We start from the raw sequence: 25,225 nt of genomic DNA, 5'->3' as shown, positions 1-25,225 counted from the left end.
AAAGTTGAACAGTCCAATCATGTCAGGTGGATCTGCAGCCTTCGGAATAGAAGACAGATAGTCCTCAACTTACAACAGTTCCTTTAGTGACTGTTCAAAGTTACAACGGCGCTGGGAAAAAGTGACATGACTATCTTTTACACTTAACAACCTTTGTAGCATCCCCATGATCATGGGATCAAAAATCAGATGCTTGGCAACTAGTTCATATTTATGACAATTGCAGTGTCCCGGAGTCACGCAATCCCCTTTTGCAATCTTTTGACAAGCAAAGGCAATAGGAAAGCCAGATTCACTTAACAACCAGGTGAACTGCAGTGACTCCCTTAATAACCATGACAAGAAAGGTCGTAAAATGGGGCAAAACTCAACAGATGTCTCACTTAACAACAGAAATGTTGGGCTCAATGTGGTCATAAGTCAAGGACTTCCTGTAGGGAACCCAGGATCTAATTCCTTGAAATTTCTACATGGGAGTGTAGAACATGAAGATCAATATACTTTCAAATACACCTAAGTTGGTCCAATCCAACACATGCAGCTTCTTACAAATATTTAATAATAGGCGTGGCACGACAAAACCGTGCTTGACTAAGCCATGCCCGATTAAACCGCGTCGCTGACATCATCAACAGGGTGACAACAGCGAGCGTGGAGAAAGAAGGGCGCTTTAAATAGCGCTTTGAAAGCAAGCCGATTCAACTTAAGGTAAGGGTTAGGTTTAGGGTTAGGTTTAGGGTTAGGTTAAGGGTTAGGGTTAGGTTTAAGTTAAGGGTTAGGGTTAGGTTAAGGGTTAGGGTTAGGGTTAGGTTAAGGGTTAGGATTAGGATTAGGTTTAGGATTAGGTTAAGGGTTAGGTTTAGGGTTAGGATTAGGATTAGGTTTAGGGGGGTTAGGTTTAGGTTTAGGGGTTAATTTTAGGTTTAGCGTTTACAGCGTGCTTCTGTCTCCGCGCTGTTGTCACCCTGTTGATGACGTCAGCTACGCGGTTTCGTCGAGCGCGCTTTAGTCGAACGTGGTTTTGTGGTGGAACCAATAATAGGTGGGTAGGAATCACAGCAGAGAACTGTTCCACACAAGTGCCCCTAACACATTTTGCAATTTGAGGTCGATCAGAAACTAAGACAGGAAAAAAAAAAGATCTGGAAAAAGAAAAGAAAAAAATCCCTTATGGCTGAATACGATCTCATTTTAAAAACGAAACAAAACCAGCTCTAACTTTATCCACTTCCTATGAAGAAATATATTGGCGGATGAATTTGGAGCATCCAACTCAGCAGCAAAAGTATAATCCTTATCTAACATTTAAAGACCCGAGAAATTGTTATGTCTAGGGAGGACAAGCCTGACCTATCACAAGCTCTGTGTGGGTTGTACAAGGCTGGGGAGTATTCCTTAAGACTCTTCTGGCCGGCTAGTAACGCTTGCTTGCTCCCCGGGTCCATTTTCAGTCCATTCGAAATGGCTTTGAATATCAGTGGCTTAGTAGCTCTGCTTTTATTCTGCGCCCTGATTTTAGCAGTTGGAATATGGGCTTCTCGGAAAACCAGACCGAAGGAACACCAGAAGCCCAGCGAAGTAGCCATGGTGGGAGGCAGGAACATGAATTTTTGGATTGGGTTGTTCACGGCAACTGGTAAGTACGAAGGCTCCAGAATGATAAGTAACATCCTTTAATGCTTACTTCGGACTGGGTTAATATGATAGCAAGTGTTCTTACATCTAAGGGGCTGAAATAAGAGTAGAGCAGAACAGAGTTTAGAGAATAGAGTAGAACAGAGTGGAATTTAGAGTTTAGAATAGAGTTTAGGATAGGATAGGACAGGAGGAGAGAACAGAACAACAGAACAGAACAGAATAGAATAGAATAGAATAGAATAGAATTCTTTATTGGCCAAGTGTGATTGGACACACAAGGAATTTGTTTTCAGTGCAAAAGCTCTCGTCGTACATAAAAAGAAGGGACCATTAATCCCCAAAGCACTGGAAGAAAGGACAAGAAGCAGTGGATGGAAACTAATCAGGGAGAAAGTTTGAGAAATAAGGAGAAAGGAGAACAATTAACTAGAGAAACAGTTTGCTTTCAGGAGCTGTGGATGCTGCAATCTCCAACTGGAGGTTGGAGCAGGAGAAAATTCCTGACGGAACATTTAATCAGCGGAACAACTTTCCTCCAAAAGTTGTGGGTGCCCCAACCCTGGAGGTTTTTAAGACGGGATTGGATAACCATCTGTCTGGAATGTTATAGGGTCTCCTGCTTGAGCAGAGGGTTGGACTGGAAGACCTCCAAGGTCCCTTCCAACTATTATTCTGCATAAGATGGCGCAGTGGTTGACTCAGCCTTCCATCCTTCCGAGGTGGGTAAAATGAGGACCCGGATTGTTGTTGGGGGCAATATGCTGACTCTGTAAACCGCTTAGAGAGGGCTGAAAGCCCTATGAAGCGGTATATAAGTCTAACTGCTATTGCTATTGCAGTGGTTAGGGTGCAGTACTGCAGGCCACTTCAGCTGACTGTTATCTGCAGTTCAGCGGTTCAAATCTCACCGGCTCAAGGTTGACTCAGCCTTCCATCCTTCCGAGGTAGGTGAAATGAGGACCCAGACTGTGGGGGCAATTTGCTGACTCAATTTGCTAAAAATCTGTAAACTGCTTAGAGAGGGCTGAAAGCCCTATGAAGCGGTATATAAGTGTAATAAATAAATAAATAAATTATCTTACAGTGAATGCAAGGCTGGTGTGCCAACCTTAGGTTTAGTCAAAGATTGGATGATCCTCCGCAGCTGACTAAGAACATCCCAACTTAATAACGGCAGTGATTCACTTAGCAACTGTGGCAGGAATTGTTGTAAAAATGGGGTGAAATTCACCTAACAGCTGTCAACAAAACTTTGGGAATTTGGTCGTAAGTCAAGGACTGCCTGAATTTATCCAACGCATCTTTTATTAACTTCGTTTTCCCTTTCCTCGTTGCCTTTCAGCGACATGGGTTGGAGGAGCCTATATCAACGGCACGGCTGAAATTGTCTACCACCCTTCCAGAGGACTAGTGTGGGTTCAGGCTCCAGTTGGCTTTGCTTTGTCTCTCCTTGTTGGTAAAGATTTTAAAAGATTCTAAAACTAACTGTGGTGATGAGGGCGGGGGGGACAAATGAATAGACACTAGAACAGTGTTTCTCAACCTTGGTGACTTTAAGTCCTGTGGACTTCAACTCCCAGAATATTGAAGTCAGCTATGCAGGCTGGGGGATTCTGGGAGTTGAAGTCCACAGGACTTAAAGTCACCAAGATTGAGAAACACTGCACTAGAATCAAAATTACCGTATTTTGGGGAGTATAACACGCACCTTTTCCCCTCAAAAAAGAGGCTGAAAATCTGGGTGCATCTTATACATTGAATACAGCATTTTTTTGCTTCCTGAAACTCCACCCCCTTCACCAAAGTGGCCGTGCATAGCCTTTAGGAGGCTTTCAGAGTGCTCCTGGGGGCTGGGGAGGGCAGAAATGAGCGAAAAATGGCCCGTTTTTTTGCCTCTCGAGACCCCAGCAGCACTCTTTAAGCTCCCTAAAGGCTTTTTGAAAAAAAAAGGGCCCGTTTTCATGAAAAACGGGCCTTTTTTTGCTTGTTTTGGGGGCCCCACCCCCTCTACAAGCCTCCTATTCATGCCCTTTTTTTGAAAAAAAAAGGGCCGTTTTTGGGAGCTTTGCAGAGTGCAACAACTTTTTAAAGAAATTTTCCTCTTCAAAACCTTGCTGCATCTTATACTCCGAAAAATACAGTAAGGGAGGTACTAATACCATTCTGTAATACCCTAGTAAGACTACAACAAGACTACTGCATCCAATTTTGGTCACCACTTTATAAAAATGATGTTGAGACTCTAGAAAGAGTGCAGAGAAGAGCAACCAAGATGATTCGGGGACTGGAGGCTAAAACATACACTGAACAGATGCAGGAACTGGGAATGGCTAGTATAGTGAAGAGAAGGACGAGGGGAGATATGATATCAGTCTTCCAATATTTGAGGGGCTGCCACAGAGAGGAAGGGGTCAATCTATTTTCCAAAGCACCTGAAGGTCAGAGAAGGAATAATGGATGGAAACTGATCAAGGATTGATCAACTGGTCAATCACCTAAAATAAGGATAAATTTTCTGACAGTGAGAACAATCAACCAATGGAACAGAAGTTGCCTTCAGAAGTTGTGGGAGCTTCATCACAGGAGGCTTTCAAAAAGTGAATGGACTGCTATCTGACAGAAATCCCTTAGGGTCTCTTCCTTGGACTAGATGACCTACAGGGTCCCTTCCAACTCTGTTCTTCTGTTCTATTGAAAATACTTAAATATCTCTCCGTGTTTAATTTTAAACATGTTTAATTTTGTTTAATTCTTAATTTTTGTTTAATGTTTAATTTTACCTCAAGTGATCTACTCCGGTTTGTGCATTTGTCAATGATCCGGAAACAAAATTGGTTGGGAAGTGCATGAGTGGCTTGCACCCTTCGCTCAGAATGATAGAATATCTCTTTAGTTATCAGTAAAGGAGAATATTTGTATCTCAGGGTTGAAATGCGGGTCTTCGGCGCTCTCTGAGCCTGGTTGTTTTCTTGTGGACATTTCATTACCCGAACTAGGAAACATCATCAGGTAAGGAGCGCGGGCGGGCCCTACAGAGCACCGTACCGTACCAGTACCGAGCCGTACCAGTCGTAACCCAGTACTGGTGAGCTCCCATCCTTACCTCAGCTCCTGCCAACCTATCAGTTTGAAAGCATGCAAATGCAAGTAGATAAATAGGTACCACTTTGGTGGGAAGGTAACTGTGTTCCGTGCGCCTTGGCGTATAGTCATGCCAGTCACATGACCACAGAAATGTCTTGGGACAATGCTGGCTACCTCAGCTAGGAAATGGAGTCGGACACACCCCGACAGAGGAAACATTTACCTTTACCTGTACTGCGAAACACTATGATGCCTTTTGTTTCATAAAGATAACTGATTGTAACCAACTTTTTTTTAAACAAACAGGAGGGTTCTTCTTTGTCAATCCAATGAGAAGGAGAAATTACGTGACTCTGATGGATCCAATCCAAGAGATGTATGGGAATGTGATGGGCTGTCTACTTTTTATTCCTCCATTGATCGCAGACATATTCTGGTTTGCTGCTGTTCTTGCCTCTTTAGGTAATATTTGTGTCTTTTACCTGGCTTGGCAGAAACTAAATTTAGAAACCAAGGGAAGACAGCTGAGATTAGTTTTCCATCCTACAAATGGTTTATTGTTAACTGAAGGCATGTTCAGAATAACTACTTTAACTGTCATCATCTTTTAACAACCCCATAATCCCTTATAGGGTGGAGTCTGGGCAACTGAATGGAACTGAGTGTTTACTGGCCAGATGCCTTTCCTGTTGCCAATGCGGAGTTTTGTCCAGTAGATATATTCTCAGTGTGCCGAGAGAGAAATATCTGCTTCTACCTAGGATCGAACTCACAGTCTCCTGATTGTGAGGCAAGAACTCCACTTCTGGATCCTGTCGCAACCAGTATGCTGCGCGCGGGGCCGGGCGTCCTGGTTGGACATGTGCGCTGCACAAGCATGCGCATTCCACCATCCTGCAACACCCAACTGCTCGGTAGTGGTCATGCAGGCACCGCACGCTGTGTGCGGCGCACGTGCACAGTTGGCCGGTCACATTATAAAGAGCCATAGAACGTGGGCGGGTGGGTGGGTGGGCCAACAAGCTGCTCCCGGCTACTAACAGTACACCCGTACCGGGCCGTATAGCCCGGAACCCACCACTGGTATACAGGTAGTCGTCAACTTATAACAGCTCATTTAGTGATTATTTAACATTGTGACAGCACTAAAAAAAAGTGACCTATGGCCATATTTCACACTTATGACTGTTGCAGCATCCCCAAGGTCACCTGATCAAAATTTAGATGCTTGGCAACCGGCATGTACTTACGACCGTTGCAGTGTCCCAGCATCATGTGATCACTTTTTCCAACCTTCTGACAAACCCTTCTCAATGGGGAAGCCATATTCAATTAACAACCATGCTACTAACTGAATGGCAGTGATTTACTTAACAATTGTTGCAAGAGTTTGTAAAATGTGGGGGCGGGGGGGGGGAATTCACTTAATAACTGGCAACATAAATTTGGGGCTCATTCAGCTAGAACTAATATTAATTCCAAATGAAAAGGCCTTAGTGCCATGGTCTGTACAGCATAAGCCTAGAAGAGATCTATCTATCTATCTATCTATCTATCTATCTATCTATCTATCCATCCATCCATCCATCCATCCATCCATCCATCCATCCATCCATCTATCTATCTATCGGCTGTGTGTGTGTGTGTGTGTGTGTGTGTGTGTGTGTGTGTTCCAGCATAACTCTGGAACACCTTGAGCAATTTCAACCAAACTTGGTACACAGATGACTTAGTCTCTGGAAACAAATACTGTGGGGGTAAGACTCCCCTAACACCACTTGGTGTGTGTGTTCGGTTAAGATACAGCCTGTTGTGCCTTAAAATGGCTTCTACTGTACTGCCTTAAAATGGCTTCTACTGTACAGCGCAGTGGAATTGCCGTGGTAACAGCTTCAGAGTACTCCACAAGGGGGCTCCCTCTGGTAAGGGTGGAAATCCAACATTAGAAATTACGCTTCTGGGGGCACATGGAAACCCTTTTTAACTAATTTAATTGTTGCCGAAATCAGGGCTCAAGGAGAAGTTGCTCTTGCAGGCTTCACAGTACTCCACAAGGGGGTTCCCTCTGGTAAGGAGGAAAAAAAATCCAACATTAGAAATTACATTTGGTCAGGACATTTCCCCCCTATAAATAATATATAAATACCTGGGCAATGCCAGCTTATCAGATACTAAATTAATATATTGGGTAAGAGAAATAGCAACAGCACAAAATGTATTACTGAATTTAAGTAGTAATTACTGCATCTTTTCCTAGGAGCAACCATGAAGGTCATTTTGGACATCCAGGGTTATGTTGCCATCATTATTTCTGCATGTACAGTGATATTCTATACTTTGCTCGGAGGTCTGTATTCAGTGGCCTATACAGATGTGGTGCAACTGATCTTTATATCGCTCAGTCTGGTAAGTTCCTGTCTTGTTATCTTCCACACCCTTGGACCTGATTGGAAATCCAGAACGAAACACCAGCATGTTTTCATCGATTATGATTTTATCAACTTTAAAATACAATGTATGGACTTCAACTCCCAGAATTCCTCAGCTAGCACGCTGGCTGAGGGATTCTGGAAGTCGAAATCCACATAGCTTACAGTAGCCAAGGTTGAGAAGCACTGATCTCTGAGAGTCCCATAGATTACAAATTTGAGGCCATGCTATTCAATGAATTGGGAGACAATCTGAACCAATAAAGAAGAATATTTATCGCTCGGAGCTCAAATGAGGTGTTTTTCTTGTTCTCTGAGCTTGTTTTTTTGTTTTCTTGCAGATGTTTCGTTACCCAAACTATGCTCCTGATGATGTTACCAAGTTTGGATAATGAAGCATTAGTAACAAAAAACCTCAGAGACCAAGGATAATCTGAACATTCAATAGCCTGAACCACGGGTGGGCTGCTACGGGCTCACCTGTGTTGGGGAGAACCTGTAACTAACGTTATGGCCGATTTGGAGAACCTCCAAATCCCTCCCCTGTCTGGGCCCTCCTACCGCACCCCTTCCACCCTGCCCTGCTCTTCCCAGGAGTCTCCACGCAACCTATTTTGGATGAGAGATAAGTGCAAGACTCAGGGAGGAGGGGGGAAACAGACCTCCCGGAAGTTCTGGAAGGCTGGAAACGGGCCCGTTTCCTCCCTCCAGAGGACTTACAGAGCCCAAAGGAGGCAGTTTTCACCCTCCTAAAGGGTCGAGGAGTCTGAGGAAGGTGAAAATGCCCCCACCGCTGTGGTGCAGGAGGCCGGCTAGGCCACACCCACCCTGGCCACGCCCACCCAGCAACCGGGCAGAGAATTCATTGCTGAAATTTTTGGAGCCCACCCCTGGCCTGAACTCCATAGAAGACAATAGAGCAGGGACATGCAGTCAGGGGAGGCAAGGGAAGAAGAGCCTCATCACTCTCATCATGAAAAGAAAAAAAAAAATGTAAAAGGAAAAAGGCAAGAGCTGAGGTCAGGCTGAGCTAGTTGCTGCCAGAGTCACCATGGATGACTCTGCTTAGTGCTTAACTGTTTTAAAAAGCCTCTAAAAAAGCGCCCTCTACAGGAGGAGGCAGGAGAATGACGTGCCTCATCTAGTCTGACTTTAGGCGTTTTATGATCACTCCAGCAGAGTTAAGCAACAGTTAAAAGCTGAAAAATTCCTGACGTAGATGAGGCACGTCGTTCTCCTGCTTCCTCCTGTAGAGGGTGTTTTTAAAAGCTTTTTTAAACAGTTAAGCAGAGTCATCCACGGTGACTCTGACAGCAACTAGCCCAGCCTGACCTCAGCTCTTGCCTTTTTCCTTTTACATATATTTTTCTTTTCATGTTGACAGACAAGAACAGAGTTGAAATCCTCTCTGAAACAGCTGGAAAAGATATGTGTGGGTCTGAGGGAGGGGGGGACTTCAAACTTCATCCTCCTGGTGCAACTTTGTGTGTGTGTTTGAGAGGGGGGAGGGAGGGAGAGAGGGAGGGAGGAAGGAGGAGATGGGAGAAGAAAAAGAAAAAGAAAGAAGGAAACTTATTTAGCAAAGGAGAAAAACAAATGCTGTCGCTTTAAATCGGAACTGAGCATGCCTGGCTGTGGAATTCTGGGAGTGGAAGTTCCCAAGTCTAAAAAAATTGCTGCCTCACCAGCCATAAACCTCACCGCACGTCACTGCAATAAAGCAATATACATTGAAAAACGGACATTACATGAGTAAAACAGTTAAGTAGCCATGATACACTCACAGTTGAGACAGGATCTCATTTAAGTGGGAGGGGCAAGTACAAAGAAGTGGGTGGAGTCAGAACAGAGGAGTGGGCGGGACTAAGACATGAAAGCAGCAAGTCATGTTATTTCAATTCATTCGCATTTTTAAAAATAATTCAGTATTATGACTGTGGGGCACATGGAATATTTTGACTACCAGAAACCCATCAGAAAACATTTTAATTCTAACGTTTCTGGATTTTGTTTTGTTTTTTGCTGCCAGTGGATTTGTATCCCTTTCGCCATCATGAACCCTGCTACAGAAAACATTTTTCATACAGCTACCTACAATATATCCCAAACCCCTTGGACCGGAAAAATAGAACCAGAGTTTTATGGAAGATGGTTGGATGATTTCTTATACTTGGTAAGATCTATTCCTGAAATGGATGGGAAATTGGGGGCTTGGAGCACTTACTGTATCCAACAAAAATAATAAAAACAATGGTTCTTCTAAATTAAGGGCAAGATATCTTCTTCTCACCACCGATGACAGATAGATAACCACTGGGTATGTTGCTGAAATGGTAAATTCCCTCTACAAGGAGTGATTAAAAATAAATAGCAGTGTAATATAGACAATACATCCTAGGTTCGTGTTGGCAAACCAATGGCATGTAAAGCCCTCTCTGCGGGCATGCGAGCCATTGCCCAGCTCAGCTCTACTGCACATGTCCCTGCGCCTCCTACCAACCAGCTGATTTTCAGGGTTCCACCACAAATCCGCGAAGCCCTTATCCGCGGAGACATAAGTGTGAAGACTAATTTGCGCCGTTCGAAACGCTAAGGAAAAACGCGACCCTACCGCAATGACATAATCGCGGAGGGCAAATCCGCGCATTCCCAAGCACTCAGCATCCTAAACCTAACCCTAAACCTAACCCTAACCCTAAACCTAAACCTAAACCTAAACCTAAACCTAACCTAATCCTAACCCTAAAACAAACCCCTAAAACTAATCCTAACCCTTACCTTAATTTAAATCCGCTTTCTGCCGCCGCGCTGTTTTAAAGCGCCCTTCTGTTGCCGCGCTGTTGTCGCGGCGGTGATGACGCGCGGTGATGACGTCTGGGAGTTGAAGTCCACAAGTCTTAAAGCTGTCAAGTTTGAACACCCCTGGGGTTTTTTTTCTAAAGGGTTAGGGGCGCAGGGGTCTTGTAACTTGACAACTTTAAGACTTGCACACTTCAGTGCCAGAGTTCCTGAGCCAACATGACTGGAGGAGGAATTCTGGGAGTTGAAGTCCACAAATCTTAAAGCTGTCAAGTTTGAACACTCCTGGTTTTTTTTTTCTAAAGGGTTAGAGGTGTGAGGGTCTTGTAACTTGACAGCTTTAAGACTTGCGTGCTTCAAATGCCAGAGTTTCTGAGCCAACATTTTGGTTGCTAAGCAAGAGCGTTGTTAAGTGAGTTTCACTACATTTTACAAGTTGGCCACGTCCACCCGGTCACATGGCTGGTAAGCCACTCCCACCCAGTCACATGGCTGGCAAGCCACTCCTACCCGGTCACATGGCTGGTAAGCCACTCCCACCCGGTCACATGGCTGGCAAGCCACTCCTACCCGGTCACATGGCCGGCAAGTCATTCCCACAAAGCAGGCCACACCTACAGAAGAGGTTCTAAAAATTTTGAAACCCACCACTGCCCAACGGGCAACCCGGAAGTCTAAATTATAAGATGAAATGCAATTATGTCAGGTCTGACATAATGCACATCAGACTGGGATGATATCCTAAGGTGGCAGATGTTGGAATGCTATTTCTTTAGTTTAAGAAAGGCAAAGGGAGCCCAGAAATTCTAGAATGATCCAGAGAGAAAGCTATGGAGATGATCCAAGAGTGGCTTATGTTAAATAAACTTTCCAAAGTCATCCCAATTGTTAGGTTAAAGGCCACCTGGTTTAAATTTAAGTTTTGACTTTTTGACTATGATCAGGAATACCGTCATATCTTGTTTTTATTTCAGTTCAAGATTCTCCTTTCCTTCCAGGTGCTTGGGTCCATCCCATGGCAAACCTATTTCCAGCGAGTTCTCGCAGCTTCCTCCCACAAAGAAGCCAGATTAATTTCCTATTTCTCTGGACTGGGCTGCTTCATCATGGCTATCCCTTCTGTATTGATAGGAGCGGTTGCTGCCTCCACAGGTAACCATGGCTGAACAAGAATTGGAAAGGTAGAGCCACAATTTGGGTGGCTCAGCCCTAGTAGAGCTGTTGCCATACTGTGGGAGGGTCCGTTCCTCTAGGTCAGTGTTTCTTGACCTCAGCAACTTTAAGATGTGTGGACTTCAACTCCCAGAATCCCTCAGAATTCTTCTCCGATTCGTGGAGTTGAAATCTTTACATCTTAAGGTTGCTGAGATCAAGAAACACTGATTTGAATAAATGTTGAATAAACTCTTACATCCAGGGGTGGGTTCCAGCTTCTTCTACTGCCGGTTCTCTCAGGAACGTGTGCTTCGGGCCTGCATGTGCTTCGGGCATGCACACGCATGCTCAGTAGGTAGAAAATGCTTCTGCGCATGGGCAGAAGCAAAAAAACAAGATGAACCAATTCAGGGGTGTGGATGGGCCAAGTTACTACCTACTTGGCCGAACCGGGTCAAACCGGTAGGAACCCACCTCTGTTTACGTCCTAATCAGTTCAAGGCAGTGGTGGGATACGACTGGTACGCCCCGGTACGGGCGTACTGGTGCCTGCTGGGAGCACCAGGTACCGTTCCGGTCCAGTGCTCCGGAGGGCCCACCCGCCCGCTCTCCTTACCTGTATTTGAGCCGATTGGGGCTTACGTGCACGGAGTGTACGGCTCCTGTGCGACACTCCGCCGAGCAGCTGGAGCATCATGGAGCATCGTGGGCGGTAAATAGACATGGACGCGTGCATGTGGTGGACGTCCAGCCCCATTGCACCGTACCGGTTGCAACAGGATACGGAACCCACCACTGGTTCAAGAGTCCTGGTATAAAAATATTTATTAACACAAAGCAGTATCACCAGGTGTGGGCTGGTGTGGGTTTGCACGGGTTCGGGAGAACCTCTAGCTAAGAATTTGCCCAGTTCAGAGGACCTGCAAATCCCACCCTTGGCTGGCCCCGCCCACCCTGCCCCATCCCTCCCACCCCGCCTCTCCCAGGAGACCCATGTGGTCCGTTTGGGATGCCAGGTAAGTTCAGGGCCTGTGCAGAGGCTCGGGGAGGGCAAAAAACGGGTGTCCCTGGAAATTCTGGAAGACTGGAAACAGGCCCATTTCTGGCCTCCTGAGGGCTTCTGGAGCCCAGGGGAGGTCGTTTTCGCCCTCCCGGAGGCTTGAAGAAAACCTCCGGAATCCGGGGAGGGCGAAAAAAACCCTCCAATGTAACTAGGTCACGCCTACCATTGCCACGCCCACAATGGCCAGCCAGCAACCAGGCCGAGAACCCGTTGCTAAAAAAATTTAAGCCCACCCCTGAATATCATATATAAAGGAATATAGAGCTAGCCTTGAGGAAGCTAAAAATACTTTTCATAGTTTGCATTAGTTTTTTTTTAATCTTTTTGAGTGATGCGTTGGCCTAGAGGTGGAGCTCTCGCCTCACAATCAGGAGGCTGTGTGAGTTCAATGCTAGGGAGAGTGGGATGTTTCTCTCTCTGGGTACAATGAGAATACATCTGCTGAACCAAGCTCCGCATTGGCGACAGGAAGGGCATCCGGCCAGTAAACACTCAGCTCCATTCATTTGCACAGACTCTACCCTGCAAGGGATTATGGGGTCATTAAAAGAAGATGATGATGATTAGTTTTTTTTATCTTTGTATTTTTAAACAATTTCAATTTAGCAATTTAATAAATTTGTATGCCGTCCAATCCCGTAGGACTCTGGGGGGCTTACAGCAAGATAAAAATAAGAATTAGAAAAATAACGTGAGATATAATTTAAAAAACAGCACACCATACATTCCATTTAAGTGGGGCTGGACCTTGTTCAACAGCCCCAGGCCTGCCGGAACAGCCAGGTTTTAGTGGCTATTCGGAAGGCCGAGAGAGTGAGAAGGGTCCGGATCTCTACGGGTAGATCGTTCCACAGGGCGGGAGCAGCTACAGAGAAGGCCCTACCCCGAGGAGCCGCCAGCCGGCATTGTCCGGTCGACGGCACCCGGAGAAGGCCCAACCTGTGAGATCTAATTGGTCGTTGGGAGGTATGTGGCAGGAGGCGGTCTCAATTAAAACAAAACAAAACAGGATCAAGGACATAGAATCTCTGAGAGAGCTGGCCTACCCATTTCTCCTCTGGTCAGCTCACAACATTTTTTGATTTTTTTAAAAAAATTAATCCTGTTTTGCCATTGCTTTCACTAATGAAAAAAGTGGGTAAGAAATTACACACACCTCACATGTGCAAATCCCACATTTCCACAAGGTTTCCGCCTTCTTTGATGAAGCTTTTTTTGACATGGTGCACGACTTGTAATATCTCGTGTAAAAATGCAAATTTTAGCATTCTTGACCGAATCTACATGCTCAGAGGTACAAGAACATGTCATCTGGTGATCCTGTGAAATGTCTAACATTTTGTAAAAATAATTTTGGGAAGATGCTTAAGCCACCATGCATATCATCTTGGATAGCTGCCCAGAAACCTGGTCAGTGCGTATATAATATTTCACAAAATATATTCAAAGCAGCATATACGAAATACAATATTAAAAGTACTATACCTCAATCAATAAAAGTAGACAATAAATAGAATAACTTGCATCAAAAATGAACTTCAAAGTCACCTAGCACAGCTGCACCCATGCAGAAGCTAGGCTTTTGGTTCAAATATTGATCAAATATGAATAAACATATATTCAAACAACTGTAACCTTGACCTTAATTCAACATTTCTGTAGTCAGATTAAATTTAATCCTTGATTCCCAAAAAGTTGATTTTTTCCCTCCTTATCTTCTCTTTAAGTCAAAAGAAATTTATTCATGTTATTTTTTTAAAAAAAGATTTTTTATTGTTTTTATTACACACAAAAAGAAAAAAAAACGAATTATCTTTCATTACATCTTGTAGAAAGCGTATCTATTGGTACAGATACATTTCGTGCGTTTCTTCCACAATCATTACCTATACTTCATTCAAATTAAGTTGTACATTTTAGAATTTATGTATTGTACTATCACTGTATTTGATTACACTTACTTAAACTTTTTTTTTCTAAAATCATTTATATTTAAAGACACAACCACCTACTGGCATACTTTCACAATCTCAATGAGTCTACCATAACTTTACATCTTTATAACATATTCTAAAAGAGAGTCAATTAGTAGGATATCTAACATGCCCTCCCCTTTCCCCCCACCCAACTCACAAATTAATGCTTCTGTCCGAATTACTTTTACTAGTACAACACACCTGTATATATCATTAAATATTATCCATCAACATTTCCTTATTATTATTGTAGTTAACTAAAAATTGTTTACTATTTATTCATGTTATTGTCTCTCAGGAAAGCCATCAGTTTTTGCCATCCATTTAAAAGTCCATACTTCCATTGTGAAAATATACTATAGGTACCCTGTTTCCCCAAAAATAAGACCTGCCTGGATAATAAACCCAATCGGGGTTTTGAGCGCATGCACTAAAATAAGCCCTCCCCTGAAAATAAGCCCTCCCTGAAAATATTGCAACACAGCAGCAGCCATGAGGTGACCACGCTCGCCGCCTCCTGCATCTCAAAAATAATAAGACCTCCCCGAAAATAAGGCCAAGCGCTTATTTTTTTTGGGGGGGGGGAGGTTGTCAAAAGAAAATAAGACCCTATCTTATTTTGGGGGAAACACGGTAGTGCTCAATTTACAACCACAGTGGAGCACAACATTTCTGTTGCTAAGCAAGACATTTGTTAAGTGAGTCGTGCCACATTTTGCAACCTTTTTGCCTCAGTTGTTAAGTGAATCACTACGGTTGTTAAGTGAATCGTGTGGACTTTGCTTGTAGAAAGCCACCTAGAAAGGTTAGAAATGATGATCAATCACCCTTGGACAGTGCAACTGTCATAAATATACATGCCGGTTGTCAAATACAGTCGATCAGTTGTTAAGTGAATCTGGCTTCCCCACTGACTTTGCTTGCCAGATGGCCGCAAAAGGTGATCACCTCATCCCGAGACCGTCATAAATATGAAGATTTGCCAAGCATCCAAATTTTGATCATGTGACCATCAGGGTTCTACAATGCATTGTTAAGTGTGAAAACTGGTAATAAGAGCCGTGGTGGCGTAGTGGTTAGAATGCAGTCCTGCAGGCTATTTCTGCTGACTGCCAGCTGCCTGCAATTTGGCAGTTCGATTCTCACCGGCTCAAGGTTGACTCAGCCTTCCATCCTTCCGAGGTTGGTAAAATGAGGACTCGGATTATTGGGGGCGATAGGCTGACTCTGTAAACCACTTAGAGAGGGCTGTAAAGCGGTATATAAGTCTGAGTGCTATTAAATCATTTTTGGGGGATGCCATTCTAACTTTGAACAGTCACTAAAATGAATGGTTGTAATTGAGATCTACCGTTATTCTTTCCCTCTTTGGGCATATAATAGGGCTGTCAAACTTCCAACCCATGTCACGTGCCCATGCCCAGTTTAGCGAAAAGGGGGAAAAGTCGCAATATGTCATGTGATGCCGCCCTGACAACACGAGTTTGACATCCCTGGTGTTCTGACCTAGGCTTCCCAAGAGCACGAAGCCAATTCCTTGTCCCGATAAAACCTCTTTTATTTAGGTTAAAGGGAATTCCTCTCCATCAAAGTCCCGGCCAACAGTCTTTCATGAGATTTCACAACTACAGACCTTTATCAGGCTTGGAGAGCTGCCAGGCCGATATCTTCCAAACGCCACTCTATAGCAGACAATACTTGACAAAAGTCAGAAACAGATCTTCACCCTAATGAATTGAACTAATTGTCTCCTGCAAACTCCACTCCCCTTTCACCCCTCTTTATTCCTGATAGGAGGGGCCATTCACAGTCCACCTGTGGCTTTACTCCTAACTCGATCCTTGTTCCTTAGCTGTTCCCTTCTCCTGGCAGCTCGGCGCATGCGCACACTGGGAACAGGCTCCAGCTGTTCTTCTGCCCCACTGATGTCTGACTCTGAAGGCAGCTGATAATTGCCAGACAACCCTGGCCCCATCTCTGCCTCCAATGCAGAGCCCTCATCAGAGCCTTCCCCAGACTCCAGGACTGGCCCCTGTTCCTCCCCAACCTCCTCACTGTCTGAGTCTGCCGCCAGCTCCACTGGCTGCTGGTGGGCCACAACACTTACCATATAACAACCTTAGAGCCGATGTCACATACAAAGAGCACCACTGATTGAATTCTGAAGCAACCTTTGAAAATGACACTTCTGTGTTTCCTTTTTCAGACTGGAACCAGACTGACTACGGCCTCCCCACCCCGTACGAAAGAAACGAGTCCGCTCTCATACTCCCGCTAGTCCTTCAGCATCTCTGCCCGACGTACATCTCCATCGGTGGTTTGGGTGCCATCGCAGCCGCTGTGATGTCCTCAGGTGATTCTGCTCTGCTCTCTGCCAGTTCCATGTGTGCTCACAACATCTATAAGAAAATATTCCGGAGAAAGGTAAAGGGTGAATAGTTAATGCTTGTCTACCACAAATGAATTGAATTGATTTATTGCATTTATATGCCGCCCTTTTCCCTGAAGGGGAAAATGATACAGGACCATTATTATAGCACTAGCAGTAGCACTTAGACTTACTGTATCTTTCGGAGTATAAGACGCACCTTTCCCCCTAAAAGAGCATGGAAATGTTGGTGCATCTTATACACCAAATACAGCTATTTTTGCCCCCCCCCTAAAGCCCCGCTCCCTCATTCCATTTTTTGTGAAAAACGGGCAAAAAATTAGTCTTTTTCACAAAAACAGGGGCGTTTTTGCCTTCCCTCACCCCCCAGAAGCACTCTGCAGGCTTCAGCAGGGCTGGGGAAATGGAAAAATGTGCCCGTTTTGGTGGAAAAATGAGGGCATTTTTGCCTTCCCCAAGCCCTGCTGAAGCCTGCAGAGTGCTCCCAGGGACCGGGGAAACAAAAACTTTTTTTTCCTGATTTACCTCTTTGAAATCTTGGTGCGTCTTATACACCGGTGCGTCTTATAGTCCAAAAAATACGGTATATACCTCTTCACAGTGCTTTTACAGCCCTCTCTAAGCAGTTTACAGAGTCAGCCTATTGCTCCCAGCAATTCGGGTCCTCATTTTATCCACCTTGGAAGGACGGAAGGCTGAATTAACCTGGAGCCTGATGAGATTTGAACTGCCGAACTGCAACTAGCAGTCAGCTGAAGTAGCCTGCAGTACTGTACTCTAACCACTATGCCAGCTCAGCACTATATGTAGTTCTCAACTTACAATCATTCGTTTAGTGACTATTCGAAGTCACAATGACACTGAAAAAAGTAACTTATGACCATTTTCCACATGTGCGGCCGTTGTAACATCTCCAGGGTCCTGTGATCAAAATTCAGATGCTTGGCAACTGACTCATATTTATGACGTGTTGCAGTATCCTGGGGGTCATGTTTTGCATTTTTGGCAATCTTCTAACAAACAAAATCAATGGGGAAACCAGATTAATTTTACAAGTATAGTGCTAATTTAATAACTGCAGTGCTTTACTTAACAATGGTGGCAAGAAAAGTCATCAAATGGGATACAACTCACTTAACCACTGACTCACTTAACAACAAGAATTTTGAGCTCAATTGTGATCGTAAGTTGAGGACTACATGTAGAGCAGGATAGGAGAAATTCCTTTTTCAAAAAAAGTATCTCCTGATATTTAAAGGTTCCTCAACAGTCGTATCTTTTGTGTCTGAGAAGAAAGAATTTAAAATGGTCATAAATGTTGCATGTCGTCCCTAATCTCTACATTTTTTTCAATTCTTCTTTCATTCATTAAAAGTTGCAATAATTACAAACCTGATGTGTACATTGGGCACTATCTAATAAAATGAAATTCAATGGTGAAAAGAGTAAGGTTCTACATTTAGGCAAGAAAAACGAAATGAACAGGTACAGTACAGGGGTTCCACCACAAAACCGCATTCGACTAAAGGGCACTCGACAAAACCACGTAGCTGACGTCATCACAGCGCGACAACAGAGCGGAGAAAAAAGCATGCTGTAAACGCTAAACCTAAAATTAACCCCTAAACCTAAACCTAACCCCCCTAAACCTAACCCTAAACCTAACCCTAAACCTAACCCTTAACCTAACCCTAAACCTAACCCTTAACCTAACCCTAAACCTAACCCTAACCCTAACCCTTAACCTAACCCTAAACCTAAACCTAACCCTAACCCTAACCCTAACCCTTAACCTAACCCTAACCCTAACCCTAACCCTTACCTTAACTTGAATCGGCTTGCTTTCAAAGCGCTATTTAAAGCGCCCTTCTTTCTCCGCGCTCGCTGTTGTCGCCCTGTTGATGACGTCAGCGACGCGGTTTAATCGGGCACGCTTTAGTCGAGCGCGGTTTTGTCGTGCCACGCAGTATAGGTGGTACCTTGCTCAACAGTAGTAACTGTGAAAGAGATCTTGGAGTCCTAGTGGACAACCATTTAAATATGAGCCAGCCATGTGCAGCAGCTGCCAAAAAAGCCAACACAGTTCTAGGCTGCATAAACAGAGGGATAGAATCAAGATCACGTGAAGTGTTAATACCACTTTATAATGCTTTGGTAAGGCCACACTTGGAATATGGCATTCAGTTTTGGTCACCACGATGTAAAAAAGATGTGGAGACTAGCAAGAGTGCAAAGAAGAGCAACAAAGATGATTAGGGGACTGGAGGATGAAATATATGAAGAACGGTTGCAGGAACTGGGTATGTCTAGTTCAGTGTTTTTCAACCACTGTGCCGTGGCACACTAGTGTGCCGTGACATAGTGTAAGGTGTGCCGTGGGAAAAACACTTTATATATAGTCAATATAGGCACAGAGTTAGATTTTTTTAACATTTTCTAATGGTGGTGTGCCTCGTGATTTTTTTCATGAAAAAAGTGTGCCTTTGCACAAAAAAGGTTGAAAAACACTGGTCTAGTTTAATGAAAAGAAGGACTAGGGGAGACATGATAGCAGTGTTCCAATATCTCAGGTGTTGCCACAAAGAAGAGGGAGTCAAACTATTTTCCAAAGCACCTGAGGATAGAACAAGAAGCAATGGGTGGAAACTAATCAAGGAGAGAAGCAACTTAAAACTGAGGAGAAATTTCCAGACAGTTAGAACAATTAATCAGTGGAACAGCTTGCCTCCAGAAGTTGTGAATGCCCCAACACTGGAAGTCTTTAAGAAATGTTGGATAGCCATCTGTCTGAAATGGTATAGGGTTTCCTGCCTAGGCAGGGTGTTGGACTAGAAGACCTCCAAGGTCCCTTCCAACTCTGCTATTATATTGTATAGATTGACTTCGACTTAGGACCAATATTGACCCCCAATTTAAATGGGGTTGTTAAATGGGAAATCACTACTGAGCTTTTTGCTTGAGACAGAAAAAAATGAACTCCTGATTTTGGGTTTTGCTAATTAGATTAGTGCTAGTTTGTTATGGATATGGCTAGTAATTACTAAGTACATAAACAAAAAAAAAGGTGAAGCTGTAATTTGATTTTGTGTTTTACTGCAATGGAAATAATTGGAAATCAATGCCCTTTTTCCTTCCTTTATTCTATACCTCTCTCCCTTTCTTATCCTTTTCCATGTCCTTATTATCTTTGCTTTCATTTGCATTTTACGCTACTACAATTTCAATCAAATCTTTTTTTTAAATGGTCATTAATTGGAAGCAAACCCCAACCTGCAAAATGGCAGGCAAAGTATCACATTCAAAACCTTTCCATGGACAAAGGGGAAGAGGCTTCAACCACAATACCACCACTACCTTCACACAGGTTTTGATCCTCCCCTCTGGGCACTTATGACTAGTATGTTCACTACACGTAGTTGCAATGAATCTAGTCCCGGAGTTTGATAATAATTCAAACTAAAGAGGCAAGCCAAGACCATGTCTCTAGAAGCCTCGACTTGTCTCCCGATTCCTTTCTTCTGCTTTTCACAATTTCCTAGTGCCCTGATTGCAAACTTATGGCACAGGTGCCAGAGGTGGCATGCAGAGTCCTCTCTGTGGGCATGCGCGCCGTCGCCAGCTGTGCTTTTTTTTTTGAAAATTTTAGAAAAAAAACTTTTACAAATGTTTACCTCCCCCTCCCTGTCCTCCCCACCCAAACCCCCCACCTCCCAAACCTTCCCCCCCCTCGATTTCCCAGAACCAATACAGGGTATAAATCTTTAACAAAGATACGCACCCTCACCACCGTCCAGGCCTTCCGCACAGCCCTCAAGACCTGGCTATCCCAACAGGCCTGGGGATAAGCTTCTCATTTGCCCCACCCGAGTGTTGAGTGTTGAATGCAAGTTGTGTTTTTATTATTTTACTTTGTTCACATATTGTTTATTTTTGAACTGCACCCCCTCCCTAATGATTGTAAGCCGCCCTGAGTCCCCTCAGGGAAAAGGGCGGCCTATAAATCCTAATAAAATGAAAATGAAATGAAATATTCTAAAATAAACTTAAAGAAAGTTAGTATCATCTTTCATTTGAGCTTTAACTCCTCTTTGCTAGGCTAACTCTAAACAGATTATATCATTCCTTGTTTCTTCGGTCATAAACTATCTGGAATTTCTTAGTTCCCATATTTATTTTGAATATAGTCAATCCATCTTCTCCACTCCAGTTTATATCTCTCGTTTGAGTGATCCTTGAGATATGCTGACATTTTAGCCATCTCTGCAAGGTTTGTTAACTTTTAATGTCCATTCTTGAATAGTAGGCAAATCTTCCTTCTTCCAGTATTGCGCCACCAACAGTCTTGCTTCGCCAGCTGCTCTTCATGCACGCCGACCAGCTGGTCTTCACGGCCTGAAAATGTCCCCCAAAACATCCATTTTTCCAGGCTGTTTGGGGAGCTTTTTTGGGCCATTTTTCAGGCCTGAAAAATGACCGAAAAGCAGCCTGAAAAAAGCCCCCCCCCCAAAAAAAAACCAGCCAAAAAACAAGCATGTGCGCACTGGTTAGCTGGAGTTCAGGTTTCTGGAACCCCCGCATGCGCACATGCATGCAAATTCCAGTATGGGCACTTGGTGCTGAAAAGATTCACCATCCCTGTCCTAGTGGAACTCTTATTTTTAATAATTTATAAATAATAATAATTATTATTATATATATATATTTTAAAATGTAGAGCCATTCTTTTTTATGAGATTAGGGCCAACTGTTAATGAATTTGCACCTATTTTAATTTGGAGGCAATTTTCCCCTCCCTTTCCCTCCTCTCTCTCTTTGATTTTCTACAGGCCACAGAGAACGAGGTCCTATGGGCCATGAGGATCTCCATGGTGGTGTTTGGGATAATTTCAGCTGTTCTGGCTTTCTACTCCCCTTCGATTTATGACCTCTGGTTCTTGAGTGGCGAGCTCGTGTATACCCTCCTCTTCCCCCAGTTGTGTTGTGCTCTGTTCCTTCCCAGCACCAACACCTACGGCTCAGCGGTTGGGTTCTCCCTTGGCTTTCTTCTTCGGTTATTGGCAGGAGAACCATCCCTGAAGATTCCTCCTGTGATCTGCTACCCGGGATGCTCGGTTGTAGAAGGTGTCTACGCCCAGCTCTTCCCATTCAAGGTGGTCACCATGCTGCTCACGCTACTCACCATCTTCTCATCTTCCCACCTGGCCAGCTTTATGTTTAAGAGCGGGATCCTTCCTGCTGAATGGGACGTCTGCCGAGTTATCACGGATGACACAGTGCCCGTTCCCGTTTCCTGGGGAGAAAGGCAGATGGAAGTTCGAAAAAACCCAGAATTTTAAGCAAGCGGAGAAAGCGGTTATGAAAGATATTTGACGGTATCATTCTTCTGTTATCACCGATTGTTGGGAAGATCCTTTGTGTTCTGACCCAGGCTTCCTTAGAAAGCAAAAGCAAAGTCTTAGTCCCAACCAAACCTCTATTATATACACAACTGTGAATTCCTTTCATTCACAGTCAGCGAGGCTTATTAAACATTCTTTCGGAGGAATGTTTATCCACACACACCTTATCTCCATAGGAACGTGGCCAGGTAACTAGTGTCTGAACACAGAGCAAAGCAAAACTTGGCCCAGAGTTTCTCACAAACGGAACTTTCCAGACCGATGAACGAATTGTTTCCTGCAAAAGCCCACTCCCCATTCGTTCCTCTTTAGTTTCCTGTGGAAGGGGCCAATCACCTCCAACGTGTGGCTTTACTGTTGAGTCGACTCTGCTTTCTTAGTTGTTCTTTTCTTCTGGCAGCTCTGCGCATGCGCACCCTGGGAACAGGCTCCAGCTGTTCCTCTGCCTCCCTGCTATCTAGCTCCCTCTCTGCCTCTGACGTAGAGCCCTCGTCTGAGCTTTCCTCAGCCCCCAGGATTGGCCCATGTTCCACTCCAACCTCCTCACTGTCCAACTTTGCTGCCAGCTCTGCAGGCTGCAGGCGGACTACAACACTTTGAGCTGTAAGAAGAAAATATCCATCTGGTTCAGTTCCAAGCTGAGAGAAAGACACTGAAACATGGAAAGGTTTCAGGTTTCAGGTTTCGTTTTATTTATATGCCACCCTATTCCCAGCGGGACTCAGGGCGGCTCACAAACCCAAGAGGGGAAGGGAAACATTAGAACTACAAATACAAGTATTTAAAATAACCAACAGACACACAATCGAGAGGGAACTCATCAACCCCAGGCCTGCCGACACAGCCAGGTTTTAACGGCTTTTCGGAAGGCCTGGAGAGAGGTGAGGGTCCGAATCTCGGCGGGGAGTTCGTTCCAAAGGGCCGGCGCTGCCACAGAGAAAGCCCTTCCCCGGGTAGGAGCAAGATGGCATTGGCTGGTAGACGGAACCCGGAGGAAAGATGGTTTATTGATGAAGCAGAACCACATGTGATTCTGGGCAGCTGACAAAATGGAGTTTGCGACTGGAGTTGTGGGTGTGTTATAACTTCTTTGGGCTTTGTATTTGAGCTTCCTGCTCCTGTGCAAGAACACGTATTCTATTGGCTGTTGTCAGATTCCTATGGGGTCATGTAGGGGTCATAGCCGGCTCTATAGGCAAACGAGGAAATGCAAATCCTAGGTGTTTGTCTGAACTAAGTTTGGTTGAAGTTTGGACTTCAGCTCTGAAAGGGTGTTGGGCAATTCTATTGTGGCTCAGTGGCTTTGCCCGTGTTTCATCTTGAGTGAGGGCTAATCCTGTCTTGAATGGATTACCAAATCTGCATTTCTAAAAGCTGCTCTTCAGTATCATTAAGAAAGACTGAATCTGTTTCCTGCCTCAAAAAAAAATGTTTCTCCATTTCTCATTAGGGAATTATAATATTCTGCCTTTTTAATCTTTCTCAAAATATTTCATTTTTCCAGGAGGGTGGTAGATGCTAACTTTCTACCAAGGAACGATAAAAAGTTGGAAGATAGGTCAGAATTCAAAACCACAGCGGTGTCTTTGCATTATAGCAGCTGAAACACTTTTGCAAGTACTTCTGATTGGATAATGGAGCTCTTTTTATGCCAAGAATAATTTGGATGTAGTTATGGAGGCACTGTTTTTTACTGAACATTTATTTTATTTAATATTTCAATTCTGAAGCTACTTCACTCCGTAGGGATTCTGGCAGTGATAGTCTTACAATTAAACATTTAAAAGAAATGCTTGCAGAAACCACAGAGAGTGTTACTCTCCTTTGATCCTTGCAGTAATTTGTTTTGTTTTGTTCAGGCCAGGCTGGCTTGCTGGAAAAGCCAACTTTTTAGGGCGCGTCAGAAGGATCGGAGGTCAGGGATTATATAAAGCTCCGGGGGCAGCTCATTCCAGAGGGAAGAGAGATAAAGAGAGGGAAAGAGGGAGAAAGGAGACAGGAGAGAGGGAAGTAGAAGGGAGGGAAAGAGCAGGAGAGAGGGAAGGTGTGGAAAGAGAGGAGAGGAGAGGGAGAGAGCAAGGGAAAGTAGAGAAGAGAGAGAGAGGGTAGAGGGAAGAAGAAGGTAGGGAGGAGAAGAGAAGGAGAGGAGGAGAGCTGAAGACGAAATAGTCTATAATATGGTGTATGGAAAGCAGAAGAGCAAATAAAAATTGAAGAGGCTTAATGGAAAAAAAATTGATATACTATTGAATACTCAAAAAATGTTTGTTAAGATGTATAGGTATGCTTTGGATTATGTTATATGTATGTTAAAAAAACAAAAAAAAATTCTCAAAAATAAATAAATCTTTTTTCCAAATAACTTCCATGAATCCTGTGTCTTTTTTCCACTTGGAACTGAACCTAGAAGGACATTTCTTCCAAAAGAAACTTCAGCATTTTCTCAAGGTTCCAAATCTACCATGCCCCCACCATTTTTAAACTGGATATCCTTCTTTCATTATCATAGAAAATCTAACAACAACCACACACACCCTCAATTTCCAATGTAATGTTCTGGATGCATCTTTTTTTTTTTTTTGAGAATATCCATCCATATCCATACAATAAGGAGAAGCACATTGTTCTGCCATGCTGTTCTTCAAACTAACATACTAACTTAGAGTCTTTATGTAATGCTTATAAATCTCACAGCTGACATCAGAGAGCACTGTGCATTTTATACATCTGTTCTGAGCAACGCATCAAAATAACCTGTACATAAAAATCTTAAGTTTCAGCAACCTACATTTTTTGGTTCAGTATGGATATTGTGTCTAAGAATGATCTTCTACAAGAATCTTCTTACAAAGTGCAATATGAAAAAAAAAAATCCTTCTGCCAAGAATGTGAAAAGCAGACCATTTACTGTTAGTCTAATAAAATAGTCTGAAAGCTACATATTGTGTTAAAAAGAAGATGGAAACTGCCATGTTTGGGTAAAAGCGTTGCGATTTCTAATGCACCATGTGGCAGATAAGAGCTTTTTGGCTCCTGTTAGTCTGATGCTCTTTTCAAAGTCTATTCTTAATTCTATTATTAATGATTTCAGATCCCCAGAGAAACTTTATAGCCTCACAGGATACAAAGGTGGGAGGAAAACTGAACTGCTGATACCTAAAAAGGGGATATATATAGAAGAATTGGAAATATAGTTCCTATTTTTGTTTAATTCTGTGTAACCAAACTAAAATAATAATATAACACAGGAAAAATGAAAAAAATATAGAAAATATGTATACTGGATTAAAGCC

At 43.6% G+C, this 25,225-nt stretch overlaps 1 protein-coding gene across 1 annotated transcript; it reads left to right on the top strand.

The window, feature by feature from the left end:
- The first annotated feature begins 963 nt into the window (after window positions 1-963).
- On the top strand, window positions 964-22,261 carry LOC106551204 (high-affinity choline transporter 1). Its single transcript, XM_087721102.1, has 8 exons — window positions 964-1,636; window positions 2,981-3,094; window positions 5,029-5,184; window positions 6,980-7,128; window positions 9,181-9,324; window positions 10,949-11,102; window positions 16,351-16,568; window positions 21,360-22,261. The coding sequence occupies exons 1-8, from the start codon at window positions 1,327-1,329 to the stop codon at window positions 21,867-21,869; spliced, it is 1,755 nt and encodes a 584-aa protein (XP_087577228.1). The 5' UTR covers window positions 964-1,326; the 3' UTR covers window positions 21,870-22,261.
- The last annotated feature ends 2,964 nt before the right edge of the window (window positions 22,262-25,225 follow it).

Source organism: Thamnophis sirtalis, unplaced genomic scaffold (genome assembly GCF_051295495.1).
Source record: "Thamnophis sirtalis isolate CommonGarterSnake01/CBP01778 unplaced genomic scaffold, rThaSir2_p1.2 scaffold_8, whole genome shotgun sequence".
Lineage (NCBI taxonomy): Eukaryota > Metazoa > Chordata > Lepidosauria > Squamata > Natricidae > Thamnophis > Thamnophis sirtalis.
Note: the sequence above shows the minus strand (reverse complement) of the source record. Positions and strands in the feature narration are given on the sequence as shown.

Coding starts and splice junctions, on each gene's coding strand:
- LOC106551204 (XM_087721102.1), top strand. CDS start 1,327: ATGTCTAGGGAGGACAAGCCTGACCTATCACAAGCTCTGTGTGGGTTG. Junction 5,185..6,979: donor TGCTGTTCTTGCCTCTTTAG/GTAATATTTGTG, acceptor ATCTTTTCCTAG/GAGCAACCATGAAGGTCATT. Junction 7,129..9,180: donor TCTTTATATCGCTCAGTCTG/GTAAGTTCCTGT, acceptor TTTTGCTGCCAG/TGGATTTGTATCCCTTTCGC.